The sequence below is a fragment of the Electrophorus electricus genome, chromosome 15 (assembly GCF_041902795.1).
Source record: "Electrophorus electricus isolate QZ-2024a chromosome 15, ASM4190279v1, whole genome shotgun sequence".
NCBI lineage: Eukaryota > Metazoa > Chordata > Actinopteri > Gymnotiformes > Gymnotidae > Electrophorus > Electrophorus electricus.
Genome location: NC_137511.1, coordinates 13,210,001 through 13,237,500, shown reverse-complemented (window position 1 = coordinate 13,237,500; position 27,500 = coordinate 13,210,001). Strand labels below are relative to the sequence as shown.

At 47.5% G+C, this 27,500-nt stretch overlaps 1 protein-coding gene across 7 annotated transcripts in view; it reads right to left on the bottom strand.

The window, feature by feature from the left end:
• The window catches only part of LOC113581982 (PH and SEC7 domain-containing protein 1), a 59,665-nt gene that overhangs the window by 14,381 nt on the left and 17,784 nt on the right, over positions 1 to 27,500 (bottom strand). For 4 of the 7 annotated variants that reach the window (XM_081697275.1, XM_035533364.2, XM_081697277.1 and 1 more), the window contains exons 2-11: positions 25,422 to 27,500; positions 24,297 to 24,414; positions 23,307 to 23,817; positions 22,702 to 23,151; positions 15,331 to 15,522; positions 14,465 to 14,545; positions 13,890 to 14,002; positions 13,472 to 13,530; positions 12,971 to 13,060; positions 616 to 659 (exon numbers count right to left, since the gene is read on the bottom strand). The exon at positions 25,422 to 27,500 is cut by the window's right edge and continues 215 nt beyond it. In XM_081697275.1, the coding sequence (XP_081553401.1) occupies positions 616 to 659; positions 12,971 to 13,060; positions 13,472 to 13,530; positions 13,890 to 14,002; positions 14,465 to 14,545; positions 15,331 to 15,522; positions 22,702 to 23,151; positions 23,307 to 23,817; positions 24,297 to 24,414; positions 25,422 to 27,500 (3,737 nt within the window). Of the gene's footprint in view, positions 1 to 615; positions 660 to 12,970; positions 13,061 to 13,471; positions 13,531 to 13,889; positions 14,003 to 14,464; positions 14,546 to 15,330; positions 15,523 to 16,621; positions 17,039 to 22,701; positions 23,152 to 23,306; positions 23,818 to 24,103; positions 24,187 to 24,296; positions 24,415 to 25,421 lie in introns of those variants that run through there. The other 3 variants (XM_081697278.1, XM_081697279.1, XM_081697280.1) reach the window with 3 other exon arrangements.

Below are 27,500 nucleotides of genomic sequence, written 5' to 3'. Positions count from 1 at the left end.
TGGATGCATGCAGACCCCTTTAAAGAGTGCACTGATGTGCGTTTTGGTGTGTTTCTATGTGTGTGTGTGTGTGTGTGTGTGTGTGTGTGTGTGCGCGCAACGGTGAATTCAGATCAGCCGAAGCAGGAGAGCTACTGCTGCTGCTGTTACAGAGCGGTAGCCATGGAGGCGTAACCATGGCAACAGCGCTAGGAAAGCCAGGGCCTTTAATTGGTGACTGCGATGGAAAAGCAAGAATAGAACTCTGACACAGTAATGTTTCTACCAAACCACCCTGGAGCCTTATCATAGCAGATGTCATCAATACATACAGCTATACTAACAATACAACCTCCCTCCACACACACACACTACAATGCAATGGATATCTTTGTTTTCATTATGAAATCACAAATCGAACCTTTTTCTCAATGACCAACCTTATAGAATGACACACTATGCCTTAATGCAGTCAGTACACCATCCACTGCAAGCTTGTAAAAAAAAAAACTGCCTCTGTGTTAAAAGACACAGTACAGGAAAAGTTGACACAATCTGAAGCCAAAGCAAAGCTAACAGGACCCATGGACATGTGTAATAATGAGCATGTGCAGTAGGTGATGATGGAAGACTCACATTGTCCACTGAAGCTTCTCATTCTTGATGGAGTTGTAGAGAGCCTGCAGAAACACACAACAGGTAATTACAAATTAGCCACAAATATGCTGTGAGAATGTGTGTGTGTGTGTGTGTGAGTGCGTCTGCACGTGTATGTATATCCATGCCCGAATAAGTGTGAGTGAGATATCTCTATTAGCACCGATATCTTTCATATCCTCTCTCAGTATTTGACTATAATGGCACAGAAAAAAAACCCAGAAAAAAAAGATTTAAATCTCCTCCACTCAATCACATGCATTAAAAACACCAGAGCTGTGAGCCACAAAGAAACAGTGAGTCCAGCCTCACCAGTAATCACTGTCCTGACTCAACACGGTAACAGGCTCTTAATCATGGTTAACACCTGGCAACAAAAGATTTAGTCCACAATTCTAAATCATTTGTGATTAATTAATGTGATTTCTCTTCTTGTTTGGTCTGCTTACTGAAATGGGATGCATTTAAAGTAATGGATCTGCACTGAGCTGATTCTAGTGATTAGTATTATCTGCATTAACCATAATGTTAATATCAGTATTCTGAGGTTACAGCTATTTCAGCTGTTTACACAAAATTGATTATTTCATCAGCGGGTTAACACCGGCCTTTTTGAAGATGTTTTTTAGATGTGCAAAAATGATGATGAAGGCTTGTATGCAAACATCTACTGGCTAAGGTGAAACAGAAAGTGGTACCGATACTTATAGTTGAGGTCTGGCATTCAGAACCGTAACTGAAAGGTACTGCCTCTTTAGAAGCAGTGTCAGCACATCCATATATGCACCAGATTAAGGTTTCAGAAAGTATCAGATCATTCTACAGTATAGGAGCTGGAGGGCCCCACAACCTAGAGGAAGTGTTACACCAACGTCTGCTGTACATCACAAACACATCAGTCTCCTATCATCACCCCCAGGACTGGGTGTTGGCTGCTGCCAATGAGAATCCAGCTGTCACTCAAACTAATGAGAGGATGCCAGTGGTCATAATCAGCGAGACTCTCGCTGCATTTAAAGTGACAATGTCAGATGGTGCGGTTTTACATATTTATGGAAATTACATTGTGTGTTTATTGCTTACAATTAACAGCTATCGTGGTACAATTACAATAAGTATATATTTAGATGAAAACATGGTATGGTTTTTTGTGCGTTCTGTTTTGGTTCTTGAACTTCACAGCTGATATTTTAATCCATTTTTCCCCTTCTTATGGATTTCTTGTGTATAACCGCAACTTTGCGGAAATTGCAACAAAACACGATACAGCGATGGTCATGTGGAAGTGGTGTGCTTGGAATATTAATGGATAATAGTCATAATGCTGGATGTCGGTGGCCATCCAAACAAAACCTGCAGCCATCTCCCTTTGGACCAAACAAATCACACTCATGAACATGCGAAGGTCTGTAACAAATAGAGAAAATTATGGCAGCAGAAGAAAGTCTATAAATGAGCTACTAGTGAGTGTCATTCTGATATTAACACTCCTCCATCACCTCCCACTCACCACAAATGCAAGCACAGTCCAAAACAGTACTCCTCATAATCAATTAGGAACACTGGTATTGTCAATCCTCCCTGTTGCCTTTTGGTAGGAAAAGCTCACCTCTAATGCTAAACAGACTAAACGTCGTCAGCTACATGTGCTCACCCACATGGGTGCAGGGTGAGGCAGATGAAGCGAAGGGAAAGGTAAGTATGTCAGACACTGAGGAGGTGATGCGCGAAAACAGGCTGCAGAGAGACAGGACGGATACAAGAAAAGAGGTAAACAAGAGGTAAGATGAGCAGATGAGTGAAATAGAGAAACCGGTAAGGGATGCGAGTCAGTGAAGACAGCCGACGGGGAGGAAGAGGCATACCCTCTTCCTCTTGCGGAACTGCGGGTGTTTCTGGCCATCCTGGGCTTTGCCCAACAGGTCCGGAAAGACAAGGGGCTTGAGGGAGCGCGAGCGCGGCGTGCGCGGGTAGCGGAATGGGTCCATCATACGGAAATCGCGTCCGTAGCGCACGGAACAGAGGGAGCGGGAGCGCAAGCGCCCGGCCGAGTGCAGGCTGTTCACTCCGATCATGATGAAGAACAAAACACTCCGGCTGCAGGGAGCTCGACAGGTCTGTCCAGGGGCTTCTATCGCCCGGCCCTGCAGACTTCAGACAGAGAGGTGGGAGAGGGAGGGCTATTAGCGCCACCAGCAAGCCCAATCACACTCGTCAGAAGCGCTCCAGCAGCGCTGCTGTAGTGGGACTATGGCTTGATCAGAGAGGCAGGTGCTCAGGTGGTGGAGGCCCAGAAACAGAGAGACAGAGAAAAAAAAAAAAAAAAATCAAAAAAAAAAAAAAAATCAATAAATCTTTAATCCAAGCCGAGGCTGTGGGAAGGGAAAAAACTCCATCCAGACACCTTCAGAGAACGCAAACCACTGAAACTCAAAATCACATGAATGACTGGCTGCAGTGATGTCACATGCCTTAATCCAGCTTCACGTGGGCTTCAAGATTCATATTTCCAATCTGTTTGCTACCTTGAGCATTTGTCACAAGCTCGGCGGTGGAGTGAGCGCTGGTCATATTTGTCAGCAAAAGGCCAGCAATGCAGTGGAGCCATACTAACCAAATTTACCAGCTAAAAATGAATCGCAGTCACAAAAGATATCCAAAATATAATCCGAAAAAAATGTAAAAGAACGTAGATGAAAATGAAAGACGCAGGGAAGGAGACGTGAGCCAACATCTGTGGGAAAGCCAAAGGGACCGATTTCCAGACTAAGGCAGTGGATGAAGCATGAAGAGTTCACCTGTGGAGTGCACGCCAAACTCCAGCTCAGCCTTAGCTCAACAGGCCCGCACTTGCATTCAAAACAGGTGAGTGGTGATACAACAGGAGGAAAAAAACACACACACACACTCACTCACTCACAGATGGCAAAGGATACTTGCAGAAGTGTGAAAAGACAGCCAGAATCCAACAGATGGATGAAATGGGCGGAAACTGAAAGATGACAGGACAGAAGTGAGCACACACCCGCACCCACACATACACGCGAGTGCACTGAAGAAAATAGTATGCAATTGCCAAATGTCTTGCTTATAATATGTAGCTAGGGTTTCGCAAATCACGTCAAAAAATTAACTAAGCCAAAACAAACGCAGAATAGTCCAAAAATCACAGTTAAAAATGATAACACTAAACAAGGTTACATTAAAAAAAAGAGAAAAAGGACCAGCTCCATGTGCAAATTCACGTAGCCACTCTGAAGGAAGACACTGAATGTCTCCTGTTGCTCTGTAGCTCCTCTCCTGCTCTCTCGCCCTCACGTCACTCCACCTCCAGAAACGAGAACCTGAGGAGAAAACTCCAGCTTCCCAGGACTCGCGTCACTCTTCTCTTAATCCTGCCATCTCCACTCCCACGTCATTCTTCTCTTAATCCCGCCATCTCCACTTTAAAAGCGCAGATCCTTTCATTTCTTTCCCCATTTTTCCACTTTAAAGGAAAAGCATCCGGCACCAGAACAATGCTTCTTAATCCTCTGTTTTAGGATTGTGGGAGGGCTTCAAGCAAGAACCTGAGAAAGAGCAACGTCTTGTTGCCGAGGCTCCGGTGTGATCCTTTTCTTTCACCGTGGCTGATGGGAAGTCTCAGGGAGACCTGATTGAGGCTGTGAGCTCTGCTCCCTCCCCTTCTCTCTCTCTCTCTCTCTCTCTCTCTCTCTCTCTCTCTCATTGCATATCTCCCTTCCCTTGTGCTCAGCTACTGAACAGCCAATCGTAGCCATCCAACTCATCTACACAGACACACACACACACACACAGAGCACTACACTCTGAATACTGATTACCATTCCGCTCCCATCGTCTCTCAGAGGTGTGTGTGTGTTTTTGTCTGTAGGTATTTGTGTGAGAGAGACAGAGAGAGAGCGCATGTGAATGATGAACACCGATGATGACGGTGAACAATTAACACATTACCATACATTTTATAATATTAACTGCGACTTATTTTAGTTATCTTATTTTAGTTTAACTCAAAAGGAAACTGGTGTCATTATGTAACCAGAGTTCAGAACATCATTTCACCTCTTGCTTTTTTGAATCACTAATATTACACCCTCTAAATATACTCACTGACCGCTGTGACAAATTAGAAGCATACATTGATTCCTCCGATTGCTGTAACACAGGCAGTGTATCAGCAAATAAACTAAAGCACAGACACAGAGCCACACATGCACCAAACAAATAAGCCCAGTGCAGCGCCAGTCCTGAGGAACTCATGTGGTCCAAGATTTATGCAGAAATTCAAGCCAAGTTTGGCCAATCATTCATTATAAATCTATTTTAATTCATAATTCACCCAATACATATTTTTAGTATTTGCCCTCACACAAAGAATCATTATTCCACTTTTCTAGCAGATGAAACAAAATTAAAAAGACCATAAGTGCAACACTTACTTTCTGTGTTTGGATGATGCAGTTTAATGCAAACACATTTGACCTTACGTTGAGCAAGAAAGCAAGCAGAAGTGATTGTAGTACCAAAGATCCTTACATCAGTGCTGAAATGGCAATCGACATGTTTATTACTGCATAGATCCTGCCACAGCTTCAGAGAGAAGAACAGAGAGAGAGAGAGAGTCAGAAGAAGAGAGAGAGAGAGAGAGAGTCAGAAGAAGAGAGAGAGAGAGAAAGAGAGTCAGAAGAAGAGAGAGAGTCAGAAGAAGAGAGAGAGAGAGAGAGAGTCAGAAGAAGAGAGAGAGAGAGAGTCAGAAGAAGAGAGTCAGAAGAAGAGAGAAAGAGAGAGTCAGAAGAAGAGAGAGAGAGAGAGAGAGAGTCAGAAGAAGAGAGAGAGAGAGAGTCAGAAGAAGAGAGATAGGGAGAAAGAGTCAGAAGAAGAGAGAAACAGAGAGAGTCAGAAGAAGAGAGTCAGAAGAAGAGAGAAAGAGAGAGAGAGAGTCAGAAGAAGAGAGATAGGGAGCAAGTCAGTCAGAGAGAAAGAGAGATTCACAAGAGAGAGATACTAAGAAGGATAAAGACTTCAAAAAGATGTGGAAAAAAACCCCAAAGCCACTTAGAAAGGAAACACGTTTGGCAATTTTTTTTCTGTGCAATACTACAATCGCACTTGTCTAGAAATGTAATTTCCAGTAACAGATGTGGAAAGAAGAGTGCGAGAATGAGAAAGAACATTAGGGAAACCAAAGAGAGTTGCAGATGAAAAAGTAACAGCATAAAGACATGGAGCAGGTCATGTAATCACCACTGTTATCACAGATTGGGAGACTAATTCATTCATTTAGCTCCACAACTGCTGTCTGATGTAGCCCCACTTCCCAACAGGACAGCGTCCTTCAGGATATAATTACCATCTATGCAATTACTGCTGTCGTGGCAACAGCACCCACTCTCTGCAGAGTCTGCATACACTCATTTCTCTGCACCGTTTTGATTCTTACGTCACCACATGCAGCGATGGTATGGGTTCATGTACTGTGAGCTGATGTTCCAGCAAAAGTGTTTTTTGTGTGTGTGTGTGTCTGTGTACATGTATATATGTGTGGGAGAGAAAGAGAGAGACAAAGAGATAGGAGTGGTAGGAAGGAAGTAAAAACTGTTGTTGCGAGGGAGAGAGTGATAGCTGGAGACAGAGAACACCGAGTGAGAGAGACAGACAGGGAGATAGAAAAGATGCTCAAGAGACTGTGAAAGTTTTAAGAATCCTGCTGTATCTGTATTGTGATCATACAAAAGAAACCTTCAATTTGGCTGTCATATGTCTTTATTATTTATGTGGGGTGGTAGTGTGGTGGTAGTGGGGTGGTTACAGGGTTTGGAGTGGGGTGGTAGTGTGGTGGTAATGAGGTGGTTACAGGGTTTGGAGTGGGGTGGTAGTGTGGTGGTAGTGAGGTGGTAGTGTGGTGGTTACAGGGTTTGGAGTGGGATGGTGGTGTGGTGGTAGTGTGGTGGTTACAGGGTTTGGAGTGGGATGGTAGTGTGGTGGTAGTGAGGTGGTTACAGGGTTTGGAGTGGGGTGGTAGTGTGGTGGTAGTGAGGTGGTTACAGGGTTTGGAGTGGGGTGGTAGTGTGGTGGTAGTGAGGTGGTAGTTACAGGGTTTGGAGTGGGATGGTGGTGTGGTGGTAGTGTGGTGGTTACAGGGTTTGGAGTGGGGTGGTAGTGTGGTGGTAGTGAGGTGGTTACAGGGTTTGGAGTGGGGTTTTAGTGTGGTGGTAATGAGGTGGTTACAGGGTTTGGAGTGGGGTGGTAGTGTGGTGGTAGTGAGGTGGTAGTGAGGTGGTTACAGGGTTTGGAGTGGGATGGTGGTAGTGTGGTGGTTACAGGGTTTGGAGTGGGGTGGTAGTGTGGTGGTAGTGAGGTGGTTACAGGGTTTGGAGTGGGGTGGTAGTGTGGTGGTAGTGTGGTGGTTACAGGGTTTGGAGTGGGGTGGTAGTGAGGTGGTAGTGTGGTGGTTACAGGGTTTGGAGTGGGGTGGTAGTGTGGTGGTAGTGTGGTGGTTACAGGGTTTGGAGTGGGGTGGTAGTGTGGTGGTAGTGTGGTGGTTACAGGGTTTGGAGTGGGGTGGTAGTGTGGTGGTAGTGTGGTGGTAGTGAGGTGGTTACAGGGTTTGGAGTGGGGTGGTAGTGTGGTGGTAGTGTGGTGGTTACAGGGTTTGGAGTGGGGTGGTAGTGTGGTGGTAGTGTGGTGGTTACAGGGTTTGGAGTGGGGTGGTAGTGTGGTGGTAGTGAGGTGGTAGTGTGGTGGTTACAGGGTTTGGAGTGGGATGGTGGTGTGGTGGTAGTGAGGTGGTTACAGGGTTTGGAGTGAGGTGGTAGTGAGGTGGTTACAGGGTTTGGAGTGGGATGGTGGTGTGGTGGTAGTGTGGTGGTTACAGGGTTTGGAGTGGGGTGGTAGTGTGGTGGTAGTGAGGTGGTTACAGGGTTTGGAGTGGGGTGGTAGTGTGGTGGTAGTGAGGTGGTAGTGTGGTGGTTACAGGGTTTGGAGTGGGATGGTGGTGTGGTGGTAGTGTGGTGGTTACAGGGTTTGGAGTGGGATGGTAGTGTGGTGGTAGTGAGGTGGTTACAGGGTTTGGAGTGGGATGGTGGTGTGGTGGTAGTGTGGTGGTTACAGGGTTTGGAGTGGGGTGGTAGTGTGGTGGTAGTGAGGTGGTTACAGGGTTTGGAGTGGGGTGGTAGTGTGGTGGTAGTGAGGTGGTTACAGGGTTTGGAGTGGGGTTTTAGTGTGGTGGTAATGAGGTGGTTACAGGGTTTGGAGTGGGGTGGTAGTGTGGTGGTAGTGAGGTGGTAGTTACAGGGTTTGGAGTGGGATGGTGGTGTGGTGGTAGTGTGGTGGTTACAGGGTTTGGAGTGGGGTGGTAGTGTGGTGGTAGTGAGGTGGTTACAGGGTTTGGAGTGGGGTTTTAGTGTGGTGGTAATGAGGTGGTTACAGGGTTTGGAGTGGGGTGGTAGTGTGGTGGTAGTGAGGTGGTAGTGAGGTGGTTACAGGGTTTGGAGTGGGATGGTGGTAGTGTGGTGGTTACAGGGTTTGGAGTGGGGTGGTAGTGTGGTGGTAGTGAGGTGGTTACAGGGTTTGGAGTGGGGTGGTAGTGTGGTGGTAGTGTGGTGGTTACAGGGTTTGGAGTGGGGTGGTAGTGTGGTGGTAGTGAGGTGGTAGTGTGGTGGTTACAGGGTTTGGAGTGGGGTGGTAGTGTGGTGGTAGTGTGGTGGTTACAGGGTTTGGAGTGGGGTGGTAGTGTGGTGGTAGTGTGGTGGTTACAGGGTTTGGAGTGGGGTGGTAGTGTGGTGGTAGTGTGGTGGTTACAGGGTTTGGAGTGGGGTGGTAGTGTGGTGGTAGTGTGGTGGTAGTGAGGTGGTTACAGGGTTTGGAGTGGGGTGGTAGTGTGGTGGTAGTGTGGTGGTTACAGGGTTTGGAGTGGGGTGGTAGTGTGGTGGTAGTGTGGTGGTTACAGGGTTTGGAGTGGGGTGGTAGTGTGGTGGTAGTGAGGTGGTAGTGTGGTGGTTACAGGGTTTGGAGTGGGATGGTGGTGTGGTGGTAGTGAGGTGGTTACAGGGTTTGGAGTGAGGTGGTAGTGAGGTGGTTACAGGGTTTGGAGTGGGATGGTGGTGTGGTGGTAGTGTGGTGGTTACAGGGTTTGGAGTGGGGTGGTAGTGTGGTGGTAGTGAGGTGGTTACAGGGTTTGGAGTGGGGTGGTAGTGTGGTGGTAGTGAGGTGGTTACAGGGTTTGGAGTGGGGTTTTAGTGTGGTGGTAATGAGGTGGTTACAGGGTTTGGAGTGGGGTGGTAGTGTGGTGGTAGTGAGGTGGTAGTTACAGGGTTTGGAGTGGGATGGTGGTGTGGTGGTAGTGTGGTGGTTACAGGGTTTGGAGTGGGGTGGTAGTGTGGTGGTAGTGAGGTGGTTACAGGGTTTGGAGTGGGGTTTTAGTGTGGTGGTAATGAGGTGGTTACAGGGTTTGGAGTGGGGTGGTAGTGTGGTGGTAGTGAGGTGGTAGTGAGGTGGTTACAGGGTTTGGAGTGGGATGGTGGTAGTGTGGTGGTTACAGGGTTTGGAGTGGGGTGGTAGTGTGGTGGTAGTGAGGTGGTTACAGGGTTTGGAGTGGGGTGGTAGTGTGGTGGTAGTGTGGTGGTTACAGGGTTTGGAGTGGGGTGGTAGTGTGGTGGTAGTGAGGTGGTAGTGTGGTGGTTACAGGGTTTGGAGTGGGGTGGTAGTGTGGTGGTAGTGTGGTGGTTACAGGGTTTGGAGTGGGGTGGTAGTGTGGTGGTAGTGTGGTGGTTACAGGGTTTGGAGTGGGGTGGTAGTGTGGTGGTAGTGTGGTGGTAGTGAGGTGGTTACAGGGTTTGGAGTGGGGTGGTAGTGTGGTGGTAGTGTGGTGGTTACAGGGTTTGGAGTGGGGTGGTAGTGTGGTGGTAGTGTGGTGGTTACAGGGTTTGGAGTGGGGTGGTAGTGTGGTGGTTACAGGGTTTGGAGTGGGGTGGTAGTGTGGTGGTAGTGAGGTGGTTACAGGGTTTGGAGTGGGGTGGTAGTGTGGTGGTAGTGGGGTGGTTACAGGGTTTGGAGTGGGGTGGTAGTGTGGTGGTAGTGGGGTGGTTACAGGGTTTGGAGTGGGGTGGTAGTGTGGTGGTAGTGAGGTGGTAGTGGGGTGGTTACAGGGTTTGGAGTGGGATGGTGGTGTGGTGGTAGTGTGGTGGTTACAGGGTTTGGAGTGGGGTGGTAGTGTGGTGGTAGTGAGGTGGTAGTGTCGGGGTAGTGAGGTGGTTACAGGGTTTGGAGTGGGGTTTTAGTGTGGTGGTAATGAGGTGGTTACAGGGTTTGGAGTGGGGTGGTAGTGTGGTGGTAGTGTGGTGGCTACAGGGTTTGGAGTGGGATGGTGGTGTGGTGGTAGTGAGGTGGTTACAGGGTTTGGAGTGGGGTTTTAGTGTGGTGGTAATGAGGTGGTTACAGGGTTTGGAGTGGGGTGGTAGTGTGGTGGTAGTGAGGTGGTAGTGTGGTGGTTACAGGGTTTGGAGTGGGATGGTGGTGTGGTGGTAGTGAGGTGGTTACAGGGTTTGGAGTGGGGTGGTAGTGTGGTGGTTACAGGGTTTGGAGTGGGGTGGTAGTGTGGTGGTAGTGGGGTGGTTACAGGGTTTGGAGTGGGGTGGTAGTGTGGTGGTAGTGAGGTGGTTACAGGGTTTGGAGTGGGGTGGTAGTGTGGTGGTTACAGGGTTTGGAGTGGGGTGGTAGTGTGGTGGTAGTGAGGTGGTAGTGTGGTGGTTACAGGGTTTGGAGTGGGGTGGTAGTGTGGTGGTAGTGTGGTGGTTACAGGGTTTGGAGTGGGGTGGTAGTGTGGTGGTAGTGTGGTGGTTACAGGGTTTGGAGTGGGGTGGTAGTGTGGTGGTAGTGTGGTGGTAGTGAGGTGGTTACAGGGTTTGGAGTGGGGTGGTAGTGTGGTGGTAGTGTGGTGGTTACAGGGTTTGGAGTGGGGTGGTAGTGTGGTGGTAGTGTGGTGGTTACAGGGTTTGGAGTGGGGTGGTAGTGTGGTGGTTACAGGGTTTGGAGTGGGGTGGTAGTGTGGTGGTAGTGAGGTGGTTACAGGGTTTGGAGTGGGGTGGTAGTGTGGTGGTAGTGGGGTGGTTACAGGGTTTGGAGTGGGGTGGTAGTGTGGTGGTAGTGGGGTGGTTACAGGGTTTGGAGTGGGGTGGTAGTGTGGTGGTAGTGAGGTGGTAGTGGGGTGGTTACAGGGTTTGGAGTGGGATGGTGGTGTGGTGGTAGTGTGGTGGTTACAGGGTTTGGAGTGGGGTGGTAGTGTGGTGGTAGTGAGGTGGTAGTGTCGGGGTAGTGAGGTGGTTACAGGGTTTGGAGTGGGGTTTTAGTGTGGTGGTAATGAGGTGGTTACAGGGTTTGGAGTGGGGTGGTAGTGTGGTGGTAGTGTGGTGGCTACAGGGTTTGGAGTGGGATGGTGGTGTGGTGGTAGTGAGGTGGTTACAGGGTTTGGAGTGGGGTTTTAGTGTGGTGGTAATGAGGTGGTTACAGGGTTTGGAGTGGGGTGGTAGTGTGGTGGTAGTGAGGTGGTAGTGTGGTGGTTACAGGGTTTGGAGTGGGATGGTGGTGTGGTGGTAGTGAGGTGGTTACAGGGTTTGGAGTGGGGTGGTAGTGTGGTGGTTACAGGGTTTGGAGTGGGGTGGTAGTGTGGTGGTAGTGGGGTGGTTACAGGGTTTGGAGTGGGGTGGTAGTGTGGTGGTAGTGAGGTGGTTACAGGGTTTGGAGTGGGGTGGTAGTGTGGTGGTAGTGGGGTGGTTACAGGGTTTGGAGTGGGGTGGTAGTGTGGTGGTTACAGGGTTTGGAGTGGGGTGGTAGTGTGGTGGTAGTGGGGTGGTTACAGGGTTTGGAGTGGGGTGGTAGTGTGGTGGTAGTGAGGTGGTTACAGGGTTTGGAGTGGGGTGGTAGTGTGGTGGTAGTGGGGTGGTTACAGGGTTTGGAGTGGGTATTAGTAAGGGGGGAGAGGATGCTACACTGTTATAAGTCTAACAGATACAGCAGTGTCCCTGTAGTTTTTCATGTTGGCATCACTGCTGGCTCAGAGTGATTTGTCATCTATAAATATCCAGCCAAAGGTGATGCTGTGGTCAGAAACAAATCACTAATAACAAGTAGGAGGATGGCCAACACAAACTGCCCTTAACAATAGGTTTGATATAGCCTCCATCATAACAAACGTTTCTTATAACATGGACGTTGAGTATATTGAGTAGCAGTTACCATCTTATACTCATAATACGTAAATTGATCTCATACAGTTAATTCCAGGACCAATCCACCATTTCCACAATTTAAAGCATATGAAGTCTGACATGGTCCAGTCATCAACTGGCCCCTCATCATTGCTGTCAAATTCACTTGTGCATTTATTCCAGTCATGTTCAGGACTACTACAGAGTAGGCAAACCTAGCATCTCACACATACATTCTGTTATTAGATTCAAGGAGCAAGCAGCCTCAGCTGAACTAGGAGTGTACTTTTTTTTTTTATCTATTATGGTATTGTGGTATTTTTTGTTCTGTACAAGAACCTCACTGCAAATGAAACTTTTTTTTTTTAGGTTTTCCACCTAAGAGCTCTCAAACAACAACCAAAACTACTGAGCCGCTTCAAAAATGATTTCTTCTAATTGTGCATTTTCTTTCTTTCTTTTTTTTTTTTTTTAACCAATGACATTAACAAGTCATGATGGTCACTATAGCAATAATCATGCCACCTGCAAGCAAACATAGCAAACCTCTGAAGTGCTACGTTCACAAAGCCCCTCAGGAAGGTGTGGACTGTAGTGGCTGTAAATCTGGCTGCACTTAGTGATCTCATCAGTCTAAAACATCCTCTCTACCCAGAAAGCAAATCCAGAAGCCCAGCCGTCAGCAGCTCTAACGAAGCAAACCTCGTTAACGCTCATTAGCATAGAGCCAGGGACACTGCTGATTGATTTTAGAATGTGCCTGTGGGCCTAATGAAAGGAACCAAAATATTCCTGGCTTCCTATCCATGACACAAAGGCAATAACCTAATAATGAAATCTAATGAAAAACAAGCTCATGGCCTAGCAGGTCCCACAGGAAAACCCATCTCTCCCAGAACACAGACAATAACAGCGTAAAAATAAATATAGTGTTGACCAGTGCAAGTATACATACATGACTCACTCACTCAGCTAATGAGGTAGATCAGCACCACACAATATAGATATTGTACAAAGCAGGCATTTGGGTGCGTATCAGTCAGTATGTGTGGGTGTATGGTAATGCTATATGCATGTGCTGCTGTGTTTGTGGGGGAGATCATGTAATCTACCTTGAGGAGTTCTTTATGGAAATCTTGGCCGCTGTTTAGTCCTTCCAGATTTCCAATGAACTGAGTGCAGGACATCCACTTGCCTACGTTCTGCAAGAAGAGTCACAGATAAATAAACTTTGAACTAGATAGCAATCATGTCTGCTGCTCATCACCTTTTCACTAGCTCATCTTAGGAGCATGCTACTGTGGAACTAGTGTGTGTGTGTATGTGTGTGTCTGTGTGTCTGTGTTTATGTTTATGAGAAAGAGAGAGGAAGAATGATTGAGCTGAAATAAAGAGGGTCAGTCTACAGAAAAAAAGCACATACCAAGGTTGAAAATGAATTCTAAATCACGACCTACTTTCATCGAACAGAACACAGAGTTATATTATGCAACATTAAATATAGAAAATGGTAACGTAATTCCTAGGGCATCTGCTACAAAAACTGTGGTGTGTGTTGAGGAATACATGATACCCTGGCTTGGATTATCGCCCCCTCTCCCCCACAGTCGCACCTGGCCATGCAGATCGGTGTTGAGCAGCATCAGAGCACAGGTCAGGGTGTGGATGCTGTCTGTGAGCACAGAACAACGTGGGCTTTGAGAGGAAGCTCTACACGTCAATACAAGCACATTATAGCTCCTAATGACAGCCAAACTCCCGCTGGTACAAGCACTGCCGGCTGAATTCTGTAAACATACATAATGGCTGACTGGCACATATAAATATTTTGAGATGGAAAAATGAACTGCATGAAAAAAGTGAGTCAGTGGCTGGATAAGGTACTTCGGAAAATATTTTTAGGTGGTGATGATGATGCAAAGTCATGTCAAAGTTTAATACTTTTCCCTCCATCTCTTTCCATCACACCAACACAAAACCCACCCCCACCCCCACATGCACCCACATACGCATGCACCCACACACATTTACCTTCAGACAGCGTAAGCAGAGGATTGCAATGCAGATATCGTCGTGAGAAGTGAGCCAGGACTCTCTCTCTCTCCTGAGTTTCTCCCATCAAGGCGAACTCCAGCAGGAAGGTTCTGCATTAAAAACATCACTGATCATAAACACAAACTCTTATATAAACAAATAAACACCTACCTATCCCATTTCTGACTGAAAATCAGAGCACAGTACTGTTTCAGCCATTCTTGACAGCAGGTTTAACATGCTTTAGGCTCACATAAACATAATAAATACCTTCATTCTCCGACAAAATGTATTTTATAGTATATTATCCTCAAAGTTGATTGGCAGATGGCACGCTAACAACTTAAAGGGTATGACACCTCAAAACCCAAAACACTGGGATAATAATATGGCATTTTTTCACATATGTAATCCATACTACACACAGTCTATGTATTAAAGTGAGTTAGCCAACAGTACAGTTTCAACCCTGGGGTCTGGCCCACATGCTGATCATTTTGGTTCACACTCTTCTTGCCTAAATACATTGAAAAGTTTCTTTTCATTATTAAAAATGGTCAAACTGTACAAACCTTAGTGATTGGTCCAAAGTCTGTTCTGCAAAATTAAAGTAGCCCAGGTACTCCTCTGCTACCATACGGCTGAATTCATTACTGCGCAAAAGAGGAAGCAAACGGTTTAAAAGAAACAATGAGAAAAGATCAGGATGGAGGGGACAGACAGAGAGAAACAAGGGCAGGGAATGAAAGACAGAGAGAGTCCGTGAACGAACGACACGTCAGTTTAAGCTCTTCCAGAAGAGTTGGTTGGGGTGTGCTGCAGGAGAGGGGTTTGCTGTTCCCATGGTGCCTCTGTCAGAGAGGAGAAAGCTCTTAAACCATAAACACACACACACACACACACACACACACACACTGCCACTGGCTGTCTAAAGAACAGACCAAACAGCCAAAAAAGCTGCCAGGGACACCAGGAGTCCCACGTATGACAGGAGTAGTCTGGAAGCTCCACAGTGCTGCAGTCATACCCATGACACTGCTCGGTATGAGTGCTAGTGTGGCATCAGCATTGTTTTAAAAAAAAACAAAAAAAAAACTTTGGATATAATAGCACACGATGAAACTGATTCAAGATCAGTGCAAATAATAAGGGGGTGGAGGAGGGTGGGGGAGGGACATCTATAGAATCTATGCATTTAGCACAGGAATGGACAGGCACTGAAACATCACAAAAGGTTTTTTCACTACAGAAAAATATCTATTGCAAAGACACCCCATATCACAGATTGCTAAGCTTCATATTGTGCAATTTCAATGAACATCTGTATCAGGTTCTTTCTGGTTTGAAAGACAAGTTTATGTACTTGTGTTTATAAGACTGGAAATTAAATGATAAACTGGGTTAGAAGCTAAGATGTAGACAGAGGTCATTCACGTACTTCTTGCTTAGGTGGCGGGCAATGTCACACTTCCTGAACCCATCGAGGTTGAAAAGCCGTTTGGCCAATCGCTTAGCAGCTTCCAAATCGGCACGATTCCCATTGGTCAGTGTGTCGCTGCTCCCGAGGTTAAAGCGCTCACTCAGGTCCTGATCCAAGTCTATGTCAGCGCCCGTATGTGAAGCCTTTTCCCTACAAGCACATGCAGACACACATTCCTAAAAAATTCAGCACAATCAAATTGAATTCCACTCAATGCCTTTTCCAGTGCGTGTTGCACTTTTATACAAATTATCCTAAGGCCAGTTCTCAGCTCACTAGATAGAAAAAACTGATAGCTTCTCACAGGTTTCAAGGTAGTGACAGATCTGGCAGATGCTGTTAGGAAGTTTATTTGATGGGTCACAGCGGCTGAGATATACAAAGATATGAAAATATGCAGGGTATTGTTAAAGCACTCGCATCATAGTTGTACAGATCTTTATCTAAGTCATTCATGCAACAGTAACACGAATGGCAAATATAAACAATGTTCAATATTTACATGAGTTAACACCCCCAGCTGACTGTATTGCTCTTAAAAGAGCAGGGTAGGTTTTTTTTTCCTGTAAACTACTTCATGTAGAAACTTGATCGTTCTAAGAAGGTCGAGTAAGCATCACTTTGAAAGCCCTTCTCTGATAGTCGAAATTATCTGGAAAGTGCAGCACCTTTGGGGAGTCCTGTTTCAGCACACTACAGAGCAGGGTCACTGGTTAAATTTAGTTGCTTTATCAGTGACTCACACCTTAAACCCACAGAGAAAAGCAAACAGAAGCACAAAAACAGGCCTGAGTCAAAAAAGGCAGGAAGAGCAAGGAACAGTAACAGTTCATAATACCTCTAAAAGGAAGAAACAGGCAGATTTTAATTCCTTTAATGACAAACCAATCAAGAATACACACTAGGGTGAAAAAAGGTTCATATTTACTGAGTGTCTCAAATTGCGGATCTAGGATCTGTTTTTGTGTTTCATATTTGAATGTCATCACACGAGTAAGAGTGAAGCACTCTGAGATAAGTGTGGCAGATATGGTCCTGGTAGTAAAGTAAAGCTGCTTACCAAACACGAGAAAAGGTATGATTACCAAGAACAAAACCCACAAGCCTTGACCCCACTGCAGGATTTCTGCACGTCACCTCTGACTAAAAGATTGTGGATTTAAGATGAAGCTTGATTAAAACACACCCTAGTGCAGGACTATGGAGTGCTGCTTCACCTCTCCTAACCACCTACACCCACAGGTCTTACCTGCGTCCGGAGTGGCGGTGTGTTGTGATGTACCTGTCCTCCGACCTGCCTCCGCGCCAACAAAACACAGACTGGGCCTTTCTCCTCCCAGCTGCCCTGCCGACTCCGCTGACAGAGGCGACCCTAGTGACCCCACAGCCTCGGGACCCCATGACCATGTCGCCCCGGCTGCTGCTCATCCTGACGGGCCGTGTGGTCCGGGAGCCGCTCCAGAAAGGCTGTGGCCTGTCCTGTTCCTGAACTCTAAATGCCTTCTGTCTCCCTCTCTCTTTATGTACAGATGGGTCACAGAACCTAGAGTACATCGTCATGTAAACTGTGGTTTGCTGGTCGTACAGTGGAGATGCATGCTCGTCCTTGCAGTGCGGCCTGTTCTGTGCTCCACTTCCCAGATCTCTCTTGCTTTCTCAGGACTCGCTGTTATTTCAGCTCTGCCGCGACGTTCTCTCCTCCCCTCTCCTCCCCTCCCCTCTCCTCCCCTCCCCTCCCTCACACTCCCTCTTTGTAAACTTTTCCCTTGACCTCTAGTGACCTTCTCCACAGTCGGGGGCGTAATCCCAGTTTTGCCAGCGTCTGACTGTGGCTAACTTGGCTAAGATGGCATCTCTCATCCTGTTCTGTTCAGCTGTAAGCTTTGTGTGTGGTGCTGATGGCTCATTCTGTGGAGGTAAGTGAACTCGGTGGTGTAATTTAAGATCATATAGGGAATGTAGCACATTCAACACAGGATTAATACAGGAAATGTTAATAATAATAATAATAATAATAATAATAATAATAATAATCTTTATTTACGTTTGAGGGTAAAATTTCAAGGTGTTCCAATAGAAAAGATTAAACAAACTGATATTGCACAGAATTGCCTCATACTGCTTCTGTGTCATGAGAGTGTGTTCTCTCTCTAAATGACTAGAAACTTGTGCAGTAAAACACCATACAGGAAGTGGGCAGATATGTCCTGTCTGCACAAAAACTCCAACTGAGCGAGACATTTCCAATGAATGAACCTTTACAACACCACAAACCATTTCCTCATACATCACCTCTATGTTTACCCACCAAACCACTCTTTCACCCCACAGCCAAAACCACCACCAGTCCTGCCTCTAGTTACAAATACGGTGGTCAGGGGACGGCCTGCCGTGCTGAGAAATGTGAGGGAGTTGTGTGTCTGAAATGCACAGGCCATTCCACTCCTCCCAAGGGCAGAGGAAAACCTTGAATGAAAGATAGCGGAGAGAACTCCACACCATCTGTGCTTCGGGAACTTGAAGCATCTATCTGTGTTTATCGACAAGCAGAGATATTTTTGTACTAGGAAAAAGAGAGAGAGAGAGCGCGAGAGCAAGAGAAAATTAAAATAATGGAGAGATAGGGCAAATGGAAGAGAAAAAGAAATGAAAGAGGAATGAGAGAGAGGAGAGTGAGAGCACGATCACATCACGTCTGACATTTCAGACAGCTTTTCTATGATGGTGGGCTTTATTATCTGGTCATGCAACTCATACAACTGCAGCTCCAATACCTCTTACACTATGGAAGTCATACAAACTTGTAGTTGGTCTCTCTCTCTCTCTCTCTCTCTCTCTATTTTTTTTTGGGGGGGTAAAAAATAGTTTTGTTGCATATGGAACCTTGGAAGTCACTATAGTTTTGCTCAAGTCTAGCTCCCAGTACACCTGTACCAGATATTCAAATTTGGTATGATTCAGGTGTATCAGGAGGTGAGGTGAAAGTCAACCATATCGGTTGAGTCAACTGCTGACAAATGGCCCTTTGTTGCCACCTTGTGGTTGTTTAAAATATAACACATAAGTGATGAAATGCCAGCGGACGGATTTTGTGAAGGGATTTAGTCCCAGTGAATAGAATAGCGTTGTATAGAATAGAAGAAAAGCACGTTAGATCTACTGTTGTATGTTGTATGCCTAAGCAAAGGACAACATCCCCAGTTGTGCTACAGTATCATCTAAAACACTATAATTAAATAATGCAAATATACAAATGCAAAGTAATAAAAATATGAACAATGACCATGTTCTACAGAGAGCAATAATAAGTGCAACTTAGTTATTACACACACTCAGGTATTTAGGCATTTAATGCAGCCTAGGGGTCCTGTACAATTTTGAGTATCACAAACCGAACTGTAATTACAAAACACTGACACTGATGAAATTGGGTTTTATTATCCCAGGTGAAGATGGTTTTAATTATGGTGATGGTGATACAGTATGCTTGCATGTGACTAGCTAGGACCAAAATATCACCGGTAATATGCAAGTTATGAAAAAATGGCTTAGCTAACCATGCTCAGACCCACAGACTGGTGCAGGAGGGATGATTTAAATGACATAGGGATGTGCTAATTGGCGCTACACGAACGGAGGTGCAACTTGGAGAGAGTGGAGAAGTTCATAGATGTATGCCGAGTTCTCATCTCAGGGCCAAACGTCAGAATGGCTGGAGTAAACCTGGTCAAATCCTGCACGGCGGAGCAGTAGGTCAGCAAGACCAGGGACCAGCGTCGGTTCCAGTCGCACTGGTGTTGTGCGTCGACGATGGCGAGCTTAGTGTTGCGCGTACTGTTGAAATGCTCCACCAGGCCGTCGCTCTGAGCGTTGGGGGTGAAGTAGTTGGAGTCTTCTAGATGCCCAGCCAATTCTAGACCTCAGCCAGGACCATTTCCAGAGCAGAGAGCGCAAGTGCTCCAACGGCCCCCTCTTCGCCGAGCACCGGTTGCAAGAGTGCACGTGTAGCTCTACATCTGTGCCCAGCCCGGCCAGCACAACCACTGCTGCACTGGGCCCGTACCAACACAGCACAGTTAGATTCAGACTCAGACTCTGCAGCGCCAGCAACTGCCCAGACACGGTTCCCTCCACACACGGTGCAGCAGGCCATCGTGCACCCAAAGGCTGTCCCAGCCAGCGTGAGCCACCTCAGTCGTAGGTTCCTCTGGCATCACGTATAGCTTTTGTCCAACTCAGAGCCATCCACGGAGCTCCGATTCTCCTCCTGGAATTCCCCACTGCTGACGGCAGCAGTGACGGTCCTCGAGGCTGCCACAGCTCTCTCGTCCACTAGTACAGGGGCGGTGAGACGAGGCGTCAGTGTTAGCCTGCAGGCGCCCAGTGCACTGGTAGATGGTGAAGCAGAACTCCTGAGTCAAGTCAGCAAATCGCATTTGGTCCACAGGATCAGTTTCCACTATGGCTGTGCTCACGACGTGACCCAGAAAGCTCAGACGCTGCTGAAGTAGACTGCACTTCATCAGAGGCAGGTGGAGGTTTGCTGACCTGTTGGTCTGGAACATCTGCTCCAGGCGGGTGAGTGCGTCATGGAAGCTGGGCATGTGGACCAGTAGGCCATACAGGCAGATGATGCACTGGTCCTGATGGATGACCAAGGGCTCGGATGTGGCCGGTGCACTACAAGGGCTGGGTGCTGCCACAATCCTGTGCCTAATGTGAATGTCCCAAGTGCCACTCCGCAGATCCAGTAAGCTGAACAATGCTGAGGCAGTGAGCTGACATGAGGTGTGGCCAAAACTGTGGGAGCAGGTGCGGGTCAGACCTTGTGACAGACTTCGCTGGTGGTCCGGTTCTTGCCCTTTCTCTTCGCTAGGACCACTGGTGCTGCTCAGGGTTCTCCTCCTCTGCCTCTGCTCGCCCCCGCGCCTTTACACCGAGGAGGAGTTCTGCCATCTCTGCTTCGGCGGCTTAGAGGCTGGCGTGCGCCGTGAGCTGCGCGCACAGCCTCGGCTCCTCTGGCAGAAGCGTGCTCAGGAAAGTGTCTCAGCGCCGACCGCCACTGCACATCTTCCTCCAACGCCAGGCATGCCTGCCAAGCCATCATGCTCGGCTCTGCTGCCAATGTACTTATCCGCCCGCCGTCTCTCCGGGAGCGAACGTCTGGTCGACAGCGATGCCAGCACCTGTCGCTGGGTCGTCATGCAGTTGCGACCGGCAGATCTGCGAGCACCTGTGCTACGTTCCCCTCCAAACACAACCGCATCGTGGTGACAGCCGCCGAACCAGCCCTGACGCCGGGTAAGCACCAATAGTTCTTGGAGTACTGCGGCTCCAGACCCCCTCGGCGTTGTAGGCTGATAGGTGGATGCGGGCCGTCTCCCTCACCAAGCTCCTGCTGGGCTCTGCTGCTGAGCCTCACTGCGCTGTTTCCTGCTTCCCTTGCCAGCTGCTTTGTTTTTGGCTGGCTGGACCTGCTTGTACGGGGCAGGCGCCACAGTCTCCAACTCCTTCCTCTAGGCTACAGCTCAGCGTCTCCAGCCCAGTTGCTCATCGCCAAAATATTAAACAATTTGACTCATTTGGCAAGGAGTTAAGGCAGTGAGCTTGCTAAGTAACTTTTAACTGTCTGATCAACCTTGAGTTAGATTTTAGCCATGATTTATCCTCCTTGTTACTAATGATTAGTGTAAGTTTGCCATGTTGGTTTTGCTTGTGATAAATAACTCAGCATACACTACAAGGTATACAATTGATGTTCAATATTTAATTTTAAATTATATTAGCTGTAGAACCTAGAATACAGATGCAAGCAGCAGATTAAAAACTGAACCGTAAAGAGAGATAGAAGGGCTTTAAGAAGACGCACTTCAGACGACAGACCTTGAATTGGGCAGTAAAGATATTTTTGCTGATTTTGTTCCTTTATGTGCCATTTAAAGACTAGATGCAAGCCAAGTGAAAACTGAACTATTCATAATGTTTAACATTTTATTAACCTTGTGTTTTTTATTTATATTTATCCCCAACATGAATAACGATGATAAGCTATGCATTGACTATTTGACTATCAATAATTTAAAAACTATTTAAAGTAAAATTAAGTCTAGAATTCTGACCTAAAAAAACGAAGAAAGAAACAAAATTACATGTATTAAGCAAAGACATTCATGTTTTTTTGTCAATGAATAAATATCATCTTGATGAGCTATCTTGCTAAAGCTTTCTGGAAAATGAACAGTGTTAAAATAAATGGAAGACAGGTGGAGGCTGGGCATTAGCCAATGAGCAGGAGCTTGAGAGTGTGTAGAGAGAGCACCGACAACCCTGCATCTGACGCCCATCTCAAAAAACAGGAAATTCCCAGGCTACGCCTTGAGTGTGAAAGCTCCTCCAAATAATCCAACCTAGGGTGCCTAGGACAGCAAGCAGTTCTACATGATTGACACTAAAAGTCAAAGGGCCAAACTTCCACAAAACGTTTTTTTCCAAAGGTGAGATATCAAAAGAAATTTAATATAGACACCTGCCTAAACATATGCAAGCAGACACAGCGTGCGCGCACACACACACACACACACCCCTGCCTTAAGAGCCGTCTCACTTTTTCATAAAAGAAAATGCTTTCAAGCGCCAAGTCTTAGAACCTTTATTCCGTGAGTCAGCACCACTTAATCAGGGTCAGCAGCAGATTGCAAATTACACAGTTACTATTTGGGGGAGTGTGGGTGCCAACCATTACCCAGGAAAGTATACGTTAGAGGCTGTGAACCTGCAGTCTAACCACTACAGGATAGAAAAGATGGCAGGGACGCTGTGGTTAATGACCGGTCATCGGAAGGTTAGAGGGTTGAGTCTGAAGAACACTGCAATTGGCTAGAAAACCCACAGGTGCTGCCATTCATGCAAACAATGTTATTAACTCATGTTAATAATAAATAATAAATAATAAATAATAAATAAGTCATAATAAATCGTATGTGACAAATTTTTTGTCTGTGATTTTTTTTGTCTACAGTGAAACCCAATCTTGTGAAGTTCAGTTACATAGCTCTGAGAACGGTATACATGTGCCAATATCAGACAACTTTTCTTTCAAAAATCCTGCTCCGATTCTGATATCGAAAACTTTTAAAACTCATGAGTGTGTGGGTATGTCTCCCCCCCATACTTTGGCTTTGTGTCTACGTTTACAAAGGTGGTATAAATCTGTAGTGGGTGGGTACGCGTATACGTCTCAAACCAGTGTGGGCACAGACCTGCTCTGAGTGTGCATTTATATAAGCATTAATAGACAAGTGTGTTATTGGAAGAGGGCCCCAAGCTCACCTGGGCAGCACATACACAAGGTTGCTGAGCCAGATGCGGCTGGCCGTCCTGTCGTCAGAGCCACTGCTGAGCTGTTCGCTGGACGGAGCACGCGTAGCGTCCGAGTCCCCCGTGATGGTCAGTATCGAATCGGATAGGCTGGGCATCTCACCTTGCGCCAGCGGGGCGAAGCTCAGCTCCACAATCTGCCGTGCGCTCTGGTACAGCTGACCCTTCACCTGCGAGGTCAGCGTCGGGAGGTCAAAGGTCAGGGCCGTCTGGGTGCTGGAGATCAGAAGGTTGAGGCTATCCAGGCTGTTGTAGGAGGTGCCCTTGGCTCGGTGGGACTCCATGATGCTTTCGAAATGGCGGCTGAAGGTGTCCAGGTTGTCAGCTGAGCGACGGTGTGGCCCTCTCACAAAAACAGGGGTTTTCAGGGCAGGATGACACTTATAGGAACAGTCACTGGGCCTAGATAGATAGATATGATAGATAGATTCAAAAATGGAAGCACAGGGCGTAGGGATCTCCAACTTAATAAGGGGAATCACCAGAGATTGGTGTGTGTGTTTGTATATGCATGCGAGCGTGCACATATGCATGCATGTTTGCAACTTCAGTGGCACCTTTTCAGTAGCATGCTGAATAACTCCTCCTCTTCTTCCCGACTGGCCAGCTGTCTCCTCATGTCACCTTGTATCCTAACACTCGCCCAGCTGGCCACATGTTCCTCCTCTGCTCCCTCTTCCTCCTCGTCTTTCTCCTCTTCATCTGTCCTCTCGTATAGTCCACCCAGAGGGCTGCTTCCAGTACCAGAGGTTCCCATCACACTGCGGTTACTCCCGAACGCTGAGTCCGAGTCATCCCCGTCAGCCAGGAGCACCTCGTCAATGTCCGTCTCCCTGTAACACCGCAGTGGAATGGCGTCCAGATCTGTTTCAGAGTACTTTAGAGTCCGACGGATTATACCGGTTTTGGGGGAGGTGCCCAGAGTGACAGGGGGAGGAGTCACAAGCTGCACCTCCACATGCTGTACGTCGTGACTTGCTCGGAGTGCAAGCTCTTCCAGTGGCAGTGAAGTGGGTGGTGTTGGAGTGGAGGGGCCATTAGGAGGCACTGTGGATGGGTCTAGCACATCTAGGTGAAAGAAGGAAATAGATTAAAAGACTAACTTGACTGAAAACCATCACTGAACTGTCAAAATGGAATAATGTTTTAATACAGATGAAGTAAAGCAGATACTACCACGGTCAACTTTTTTGTACATGCAACCACGTGTGCGTAGAAAAACTGATGTACACAGTTTCTGCATTGATTAGAAGTTTTCTCAAATGGGTGAAATGTTTGCACTCTTGTAAAGTCAAAACATTTTTATCCTGGGGAAATTGTGTTGGGAGTGACAACTGAATATTCATGTGATCACCTGGATCAGCTATTCATAGGGTGAAAACAAAACACTTGGTTGCAAATGTTCCATCATCTGTTGAGTTTTTGGGATCACTGGTGCTGAAAGGTCATACACGTGATTAAAACATTAAAAACAAGATCTGAAGTGATCTTAATGGAGACAGATGGAGAGATGAAGAGAGATTAAGGGAGATGGATAGATTGCTCACTCTTCCCTTGTGCCGTAATGGAGGTCTCCATCGAGATGCCAAAGAGGAACTCCCATTTCGCCCGAGCAATCTTCTGAGAACGCAGAGACGGCCCCAGCACCATAGTGCCACTGTCAGACTGTAACACATACAGAGTGACATTTTTATGCAACCTGTCCTGTTTTCTAATCCTAATTCCCATCTTCCTCTCCCACAGAATAGATTAACCTACACATCTGTCCATAACCAGGTTCTTCTGTCTTCCTACTTCACACACACACACACACACACACACACACCTTATGCTTTGTCTTACAGAAACCATAAAGCTATACAAGTTTTCCCTCTCTGCTTAAAATTTATATATGGAACCGCCCAACCTTACGGAATTATTGTGACATTTTTAATTAATGGTAGCCCTGAAAAATGCTTTTCAATTAGGCAAAATGTCTGTCTCACTTGTCGCCACTTGACGTTAGCTAGCCAAGATTTAATTATAATGCCATAGTGCCTTCACAGAACTCTGAGAAGGGCAAGCCTGATATAGGTAGTGGTAGCTCAGTGGTTAAGGTACTTGCCTATTAACCAGAAGGTTGTGGGTTCAAGCATCACAGCAAGGCCTCAATTGCTCAAGTTGTGTTCAGTCAGAATTGTAACTTGCGTTGGTTAAAAACATCAGCTACATACAAAAAATGCTAATGTAAATAGGCTCACCCCTGTAGTGAAAATCACGGCTCAAATTTCCTGTCATTTCGCTAACAGACTTAAATTACAGAACCCTTAATAAACATCACCAGAAGGGGCATGTACACAGCAGCAGTGTCGCTGCAGCCATACTAATGAGCAATTTGGATTAGTACCACTCTCAGATATCTATAGATACAATGCATGCATTCTATCTATCTATTTCTATCTTTTTTTATTATGTTTGTATTATTTTATCAATCCACTTTTTTATCATCACTCTTTGTATAGAAGGGACTGACTGCACACTACTGGTAATACACAGCTCATTAGTATACAGTTTCATAACATTTGCTGGCACAGTCAGAATTGCACATGCGCGCACACACACACACACACACACACACACACACACACACACACACACACAACTTGGTATACATGGTTGTGCAGTTGTCTTACCTGTATACCTGAGCTGGGGTGTTCTGTCTGGTTGCCATTGCAGGACTCTGGTGACAAGCACTCTCTGTCCCCCAGACTTCCCGTGACCCCACTGGAGCTCGGGGATGACCCCGGCACACCGTTCTGTTCACCCTCTGCCCTCTCCTCGTTCTCCCCCTCCAGCACCACAGGGCCCAGGAGCAGAGCCTGCCTGCGCCTCCACTCCGCCTGCCTCTGCTGCTCACTTAAACCAGCCCTGGATTCCCCACTCTCCCCAGCCCGCGCCTCCCTCTTCTCCTCCCCTGGCTGGAGGTGACTGCTTGATGCCACCTGGAGGCCCTCCTCTCCCGTTACGATAACGTCTTCCATCTCCCCCAGCTGCTCCATTCGGACTCCCTCACTCTTGTGATCATCTCCCGCCCTCTGTGCTGGGGTAAACATCTCCATTTCTGGAGCACCGTGCTCTCGCCATGTTTGCATAGAGGTCCAGCTGATTGGTGCTTCCTCCATACACTGTCCAATGAGGAGCCTCCTGGAGATCTCCACACTGTCCGAGGCAGGCTCTCCCCTGGCCTCGCCGCACGTGTCTGGGTACAGATCCCAGGCCTCTTCAGGGGACCAGCCCTTGCCCATGTACTGCGGGGGTCTCCGCCGGTGCAGAGTTGGGCTGTCCGTACTTGAGAGGTTGCCCCGAAGTAAGCGAGGGTCCCGCAAGGGGGAGCCCACATCCCCTTTGGACAGCCATGGACACATCACTCGGGAGGGCAGAGCTGGAGTGTCGAACGTTCCTCCTACGGGGATTATGCTGTGGAAGTGATTGGTGAGCTTGTCTGATGGGCCTGAGCTCTGATTGGCTGTGACCTCTGTTGCTTGTGAGTGAGGAGCACCATTTTCTTGCGGGAGTTCAGGATGCAACCTGTCCACTGGGATGTTCATGTTTATAGTGGGGCTCTGATGGCGAGAGAGGCAGCGTCGAGACTCACCTACGGCTCCAAATGAATTGTGAGAAGGGGACTTTCTGACCTCATCGAAAATGACCAACGCCTCGGTGGCCTCCTCTGCGAGCTTGCGTGCTACTTCTGGACTGTTCAATGCTGAGGGCGTATTGCTGCCGCTGAGTTGGTTCAGACCTTCGGTGGGCATGTTGGTGAGCACCAAACTGCCTTTTTCACCTGAGAGAGGACTGCCATTTAATTCACCGTCACTCTTATTTCTGGAGATAGATGTGCCTTGCTGGTCTAGCTGGTGTAGGTTCAGGCCTTGCTGAAGCCTAGGACTGGAGTTTTGCTGTGAGGTGAGATCGGCGTGACCTCTGTGGGAGGACAGGCGGTCTGATGCTGGGCTCCTGGGCAGGCTGGATGTTACCTCTGATCTGTCTGCGTCTTGGCTTTGTGAAACTGCCCAGGACTGACATCGCTGGTTTTGCCTCCCCACAGGACTCTGGTCTGACCTGTGGACAAACTTAGACCTTAGCTGGGGTGAGCCAAAGTCCTCCAGGGCCCGCTGGGTGGCTGCTCGTCCCACTGACTCCACAGTGGCTGGGTTGAAAGCCGGCGAGCCTACCTGCTGGTGAAATGGACTGTTATTGCTGCACAAGCTTGGGGATCCGGACAATGCCAGATCACTGAATCTCTTAGGTGGCTGGTCACCGCCCTCCACTTTCTTGATATGTGCCTTTTCGATGTAGCTGAATGTGACTACAGACATGTGACCAAACTCTGATGCCAGCGAGCAGCCGCGAGACTGCCGGCACCCTTGGCAGGAAGTCCCGGGGCTGGACGTGGGCACTGAAGGTGAGGAAGGGTGGAAGTGCATCGTATGCTTGCTGGCCATGCTGTGACTCAGAGCAGCACACACTTGGTGATCCAGCGCCTGTGGAGGAAGGCCACATGTGGGTGCATTTTGTGGGGATGGCAGAGGCTGGTGTGCAGGCTGTAGCTGGAAGCTGACAGAGGCTGTTGGTGGAGGAGTGGGGATGGAGCAGTTGTGTGTGGGACTAGTGACAAAGCCGAGATCTGATGCAGCTGCCGGTGCCAGTTTGGTTAAAGCCTCCACAGGTCCATCTTGTTCAGCTACCTTATCGCCAGAGCCACACTTCCC